At 50.8% G+C, this 6,624-nt stretch overlaps 1 protein-coding gene across 1 annotated transcript in view; it reads right to left on the bottom strand.

The window, feature by feature from the left end:
• L2HGDH (L-2-hydroxyglutarate dehydrogenase) overlaps window positions 1-6,619 on the bottom strand; it is a gene marked incomplete at its 5' end in the record, with an annotated part of 10,435 nt that extends 3,816 nt beyond the window's left edge. The window contains 6 exons of the mRNA XM_010132116.1: window positions 641-808; window positions 1,708-1,742; window positions 1,912-2,074; window positions 3,341-3,472; window positions 5,706-5,857; window positions 6,562-6,619. Of these exons, the coding sequence (XP_010130418.1) occupies window positions 641-808; window positions 1,708-1,742; window positions 1,912-2,074; window positions 3,341-3,472; window positions 5,706-5,857; window positions 6,562-6,619 (708 nt within the window). The remainder of the gene's footprint in view (window positions 1-640; window positions 809-1,707; window positions 1,743-1,911; window positions 2,075-3,340; window positions 3,473-5,705; window positions 5,858-6,561) is intronic.
• Between the last annotated feature and the right edge of the window lie 5 nt (window positions 6,620-6,624).

The raw sequence follows: 6,624 nt of genomic DNA, 5'->3' as shown, positions 1-6,624 counted from the left end.
GCCTGCACAACCCCAACGGGACAGAAATGGCTCCTCAGGGACAACCTCAACCTCCCCTGGAGCAACCACCCAATTAACTTGAGGCAGTTTCCTCTTGTCCTGTTACTTGTTCCTGGGCAGAAGAGATTGACAATTTTCTCTTCTTGTCATCTTTGTTATCTTCACCTCCTGTCTGGGATCGCTCCTCTTCATCACATTCTTTGTCTATTTTAGAGAGTAGAAAGCTTGTCCTTTTCCTCTCGTGTCTATTTTTTGTTTCACAAAGTAAAGCTAATTCCACATCTAAGTAACTCATCGTTTGCTGTCTTCTCACTGACTTCTGACCTCTGACTGTAGATTTATTTCACGATGCAAAGAAAGAAGCCAGGCTTTTGTGGGCATGTGGCCATCAGGCTAAACGTTTCATTCTTTCTCCATTAAAAAAACAAACCCACGAACAAAAAAACCCAAACAACTGGCATTAACTTCCCACAAGGTCCTTCTACCCTTTCCTCGAGAACTGACAGAAACAACCTGTCCTGGCAGAAAGCAACTGAATCTGTGTCCACATCTAACAGAAGTAACCACGTAGCACTGCCCTTATTGCTCTAGTCTGGAGTTCTTAGAGCACGCTGGGAAAGACAGACAGGAGAGTACTCACCGGGTAAATATTCCCCTTAACCATGTAGCACTTCTCCGGTTTCAGCACCAAATAATCTCCGCGGAAGGGTACGATACGAGGCTCGGGGCTGCAGCCGCTGATCTCGGACAGGCGGTCTGAGTAAAGGCCGGCACAGGTCACAATGTGGCGGCAGTAGATTTCCTCACCCTGGGGAAATAAACCAAAACAGAACACACAGAAATTCAGTGTTATCTAGTAAAAAACCACCCATCACCTACAAGCCTGGGGGGGGCGGGGTGGGGAGAAAGAGTAAAGACAGGAAGAGAAGCAACTTTTCAAATGGAAGCAGAACCATTGGATTATTTAATTTATTTATAGTATTCTTCTTCATCCCCTGGAGGAGAACTATCCTAAAACGTTCTCAAAGCCTACGGGGTTTTTCAACTTAAAATGTTTCCATTAAAAATACCAGTATTTGCTGAGAGAATCTGACAGATTTTGGAAGCTTCCTTTTCATGAAAAAGCAGAAATAGATGAAAAAAGCAGCAGCACTAACTTTATGAACTACTGGAGTGGTTGTGGGGTTGGTTTTTTTGGGGGTTGGTCTGTCTTCCCCCTTCCAGGGAAGAGCCCAGCTATGCTCCCCTGAGGCGAAAAGCTGACAGCTACATTTCCTGCGCAGCCTTAACTGGCTTGCAGGAAAGATCCGCTGGATGGTGCAGTGAAACTAAACCAGCTTGTGGCTCTCTGCTGGTTCCAAACGCCTCCTTATCACTTTTATAGGTGCCGAAACCCCACAAGCAAATCGGTGTTTCTCACCAAACAAACGGGTCATAAAAGGAGCCCTTGGAAACAGGAACGTGCCAATAAAGAAGATTAGGGACATGCACAGTTAAACACAGGTTAGGTGGCAGAAAGTTACAGTGTTGTTGATATTCCCGCGCACTCACAGCGAAGGACTGGCTGCAGCTGTTTTATAGAAGCAGTCCTAGTGATCACGCTCCTTTTCAGAGAGCTGATTAATTCACCAGCACTCCACCAAAATGCTTAACAAAGAGGAGAAACAGTTTCCTATCAAGCAATTAAACCTTCAGCTTAGTTCTCACCTTCGAGTTCCTGATGACGACAGGGTATTTTAGCCCTGTAACAGAATCAGACAAGAGAAGGAATTACTGCACGTGGACGCAGAACAGAAAGCTGACGGAATGAGCAGCTGGTCACCACGAAGGACCCTTCTGCTGGAACATCTTCAAGCTACGGAGCAACCACTGTTGGACATAACTGTATTAGGAGGGCAAACCCTGCCTTACCGTCTTCGCTTCCTGAGGAACTTTCTTTAGCCATCTCCATGTTTGTCACTTCAAAATCGGTCAGGATCGTCCCACCCGCCTCCTGGAAGTCTTCGGCATAGGACTGGGCCACTTGTTTGTAATTCACAATGCCGGTGTACGGAGAGTCAAGGGCCATCAGACCCTGAAACAGGGTGAAGGTACACAGAACAGTGAAGGTGTATGTGGACAGAGGACACTTCACCTGGAAGAAGGTGCTCTGACGTTGAGAGGGGAGCACTGCTGTCGCCCCATCCCTGGCTGCCTGCTCCTCCTCTCAGCTCCAGCGTCCATGTTTGCGGACAACTAATATGGTGAAAACGACTTACGGCGGATGAAGTGATGGTGTAACGACAGCATGAACAGCATCATAAAACAGGTTACCCAACCCTAGCTTCAGCTCATGCCTACTTCTTCTTCACCATGCACTAAGCAATTCCACCTCCAAATGGTCACCTGGGAGTCCCACCGGACGCGTGGCTGTTGCCAACGCCTCCTGCGAGGCTGAAAGAATCCTCTCCACGCTCACCGTGTTGCAGAGCCGAGAAAAGCCCCTTCCGAGCTAGACAACAGCCCTAGTCCTAGCAGAAAGCAAAGGTCAAGTCCCACACGTAGCTGGAATGTTTTGTGGTTCTCGGAGAACTTTTACTATCTTTATACCTACAAGGCTCAGTTCCTCAAGCTTCTCACAACAGGCTGGGAAGGGCTACAAAACAACCACGTGTGCAGGAAGCAAGTGGACTGAAATTGGCTTGATCCAAACCCACACTTACAGATGGGAAGGAATTTTCACTGCTGCACTATCGAGCTTTGCTGGAAGTTAAATAAGTCTAGTGGGAAGGAGCGGAATCATTGCAACATAAACTCAGATATAGCAGCTCTAACCTGGGCAAAGGAAAAACTGCTTATCGACCACAAAACCAAGCAAGCACCTGCGAGGGGAAAGGGGAAAAAGTAAAGATTAAAAATAAAAAATCTAAGAAAAATCGCTTGTTGTCATTGGCAGGAGAACTCTCTTTGTTGTCTCTGAGCCTACGTTTCAGGGAGGACACCTCTGGGGAAAGGATGGCCTTGGCAGAACCTGGAGGCTGTCCTCTCAGTTCAGCCCTGCACAGGGACTAAGGCACGACAGAGTCTCCTGCTTCGACTCCAGCGTCATGTTAGAGCCCGTCTGACGCGTAGGCAACGGCCAATGCTCCCGAAGAATTGGGCTGAGCTAAAAACTTCCAGCAACAAAGGGATACCTTTGGTTTTGTTGATGATTGTACTTCTTCTGGGTTTGCAGGCTCTTTTGAACTTCTCACCCCTGCAAACCACCTCAAGGCCAGAGTCATATTAAAGTTAAACTAAAAAAATAATGTCACCTGAGAAACGGAGGTGTTAGAAGCTAATGAGAAGTAGAATCCCTTACCCTGCAGAAGGGTTCCTTCGCTTGGATCTCTTTCGCTCCAATCAGTTTCAGCCCAGGGACGTTGTTCTGCAGCCCCCTTTCATACAGAGCCTTGAGTCTGGGAATCTCATCGTGTTCCACGGCTACAATGAGCTGCGGGAAAGGTAACGAGGCACGGCAGTGAGCAGCAGGCGAAGCCAGGCCAGGTTGGGCATCAAGCCCAAGCTGATGAGGAAGCAACAGCAAACGAGCGAACAGTCAATAATTCAAGGGGGAAAAGATGTGGTTCAGATGTGCAAGATCCAATAAATACCTGTTATTCCCGTGAAACCCCAATGTTAAACTGGAGTTTAAGTTACCATCCATGGATAATATTTGCTGAATGAGACATAATGAGACACATCTGAATGTGGAAGAAGAGACTATGATTTTAAAGAGCCACTGGGATGCTTCCAAAACCAAAACTGGAATTAACCAAGATGGATGAATCTCAGATAGTCTTGATATGAGAGTAAGGATGTGTTCTGATGTGGTGTCTGAACGGAATGGGCCCAGCTTCACTTCACTGGACCGTGTAGTTAGCTCACAGCTCCCACAAGACACTCGTCCGGGCTGTGAATTACCTGTGCCCAGACCACACCACTTGCAGGTTGGGCAATGCAGGCACCTCTGCCTTGAGAAGGCACCCAGTTCTCCAGGGCTGGGGCTGCTTTGTGTGAAACAAGCTGCAGAACCTCAACACCCTCTCCCCTGGATTGGACACAAATTCCGGCATATCGCTGCACAAATCCACAGTGCCACCTTGTGACCAGCACCACATGGTGACAGCCAGGCCAGGACAACCACCACCCGCACTGGTGCTGGGCCCATCAACGCTCTGCACCCTGGGGCTGGGAGAGCCCTGCACCCAGCTACCGCCCCGCACCCAGCTGTCCCCCACACCCAGCTCCCAGGGGTGCTGAGCCATGGGGCCTTGACGTGGCGCTTGTCACGTCAGATAGGATCTGCAAGGCTCGTGCTGTCCGAGATGTTGATGAGCGATCTGGAAAGGGACAACCAGGGTGGTTAGAAAGTCAGGTGACGGTTTAAAGTGGCTCACAGTGGTTCAGGCAAGAGCTGACGGTCAAGAACTGCAGAGGGACCTTCCAGGGAGAACGAGTGACGTAACAAAATGGCAGGTAAATGTGAAACGAGGACCGTGGAAAAGGCAGTCTTAGCCTCCCGTATAAAGTGATGGAACCCAAAGTCATCACTCGGGACCAAGATCCTCGGGTCAGGACAGACAATCCTATGCAAACATCATCTCAATGCCTGGTGACAGCTGAAAAGCCCTAACCTGAGTGTTAGGAACAAGGAGGAAAAGGATACGGGGTGATTCAGAGAACTCGACTATTTCACTGCAAAAAACCCAGAGCCTGACCACACCTTGAACGCTGTGTGCAGTCGTGGTCCTCATCTTGTATCTCTGACTAGAGAGAGGCAAGAAAAAGCTCCTCTCGGGAGAATGACTGGGCAGACGAGACTCCCCAGCTGGAAGGGACAACTTTGGGGGAGGAGGGGATGTAAAATTATGTGCAACTTGGGGAGTGTGAGCACAGCTCAGCTCTTCACCACCTCCTCCAGCACCAGGGCCAGGGGCTGTCAGAGGAAGCGTGCAGGAGCCCGATTCAAACCAATGGAACTCTTCGTGCACTGGGCTGTGACCCCTGGAACTGCTCCTCCAAGCAGGCTCTGGTGAGAAAAGCTTTTCATTGAAAAACACCTGGAAGAGAAATCCATCGAGAGTCACCGCAGACAGCACCGGTCAGGCTCAGAAAATTGCCTGAGCTGAGGAATGGTGGAAGCCGGGAGAATTAATAATTTGCTTGTCCTGTTCCCATTCCTTCCTGGGATTCTGCTCACAGACTCTTCCAGAAGCAGGACACAGGGTTGGGAAGCCCCCCGACTACAGCCGTCCCTCTGCCCCCAGCATTTCCCGTGGTGTCAGTGGATGTAACACGGCAAAAACATGTGTAGCTGGGTCGCGTCTGGGGCCGTTTTCAAGCCACTGCATCACTTCAGAGCCCCATAAAGCCAAGAAGTATGACACGGACACACGGAGAGCCTTCGTGTTCCTCAGAGCTAGGCAGGTGCCTCTCCATGGGGCTTGCCTTCTCCGTTACCTGCGACATTTCAGCTCAGCCCAGGTAAGGAGAATTGTTATTTAGGCCCAGAAGAGAAAGTTTGTTTAAGTCGCTGCCAAGAAGAAAACCAAAAAGGCACATGCATGCTGAGGGCAGCAAGTGTGGCAGAAACTCCTCTCTCGGGAGAAAGAGCACAACCAGGTGCTGCTGCACGCTGTGTTGTACCGCAGGTGGTAAGGTCAGCGCAGGGGCCGTTCCCGTACCTTCCCGCAGCGTTTGTAGGGTATGCCCTTCCGCTCGCAGTACTCGTAGCAGAGGGCCGCTCCCTCCACGCACAGCTTCGCCTTCAGAGACCCCGGGGTGTAGTAAATGCCGCTGTGAATCACGCCGCTGTTGTGTCCACTCTGGTGATGGGCTAAACAGGAAGAAAAACACCTCGTTAAAATACGCGTTCCCATGATTGGCTTACACCTTAATGAGCGACTGGAGGGTTTGCCCCAAATCGGTGCTACAAGACGTGCTCAAAGAAGGGAGCTGCACAGCCAACACAGTTCCTCCCTCGCTCTCCGAGGGCCTGGAAAACACTGACACAGCAAGACCTGGTTAATAATAAACCCCCAGAGCCTGCGGCGTGGGGAGCCCACACGTGGTCTGCGCAATCCCCACTTCTCCGGACGGGCTGGTGGGCCTGGAAGGCTTTTCACAGGTATTCGTGAACTGGGTTAGGTCGCTGTTTCCTCTTTATCACAAAGTGAAACAGAGGTGAAAAATACCACAGACATTTTTAGTGAAGTAATTTGGGCAGGTTCTCCCTGCTGCGTCAGTAACTATCGGTGTCTTCCCAGTCATCCCAGTTCCCGACCCACCAACCACCACTGCCCTGGGCAGCCTGGACAACCCCAACGGGGCAGAAATGGCTCCTCAGGGACAACCTCAACCTCCCCTGGAGCAACTGGAGGCTGGTTCCTCTCGTCCTGTTGCTTGTTCCTGGGGAGCAGAGACTGACCCCCCCTCGCTGCACCCTCCTGTCAGGGAGTTGTCAGAGCCAGAAGGTCTCCCCGGAGCCTCCTTTGCTCCAGGTAACGGCGGGCACCCGGGGGAGGACTCCCAGCCCCGTACCTAGCTCCTGCTCCTTCTCCAGCACGGCGAAGGCGAGCGAGGGGTGCCGCTGGACGAGCTCCC

Source organism: Buceros rhinoceros, unplaced genomic scaffold, assembly GCF_000710305.1.
Source record: "Buceros rhinoceros silvestris isolate BGI_N320 unplaced genomic scaffold, ASM71030v1 scaffold21742, whole genome shotgun sequence".
Lineage (NCBI taxonomy): Eukaryota > Metazoa > Chordata > Aves > Bucerotiformes > Bucerotidae > Buceros > Buceros rhinoceros.
Note: the sequence above shows the minus strand (reverse complement) of the source record. Positions and strands in the feature narration are given on the sequence as shown.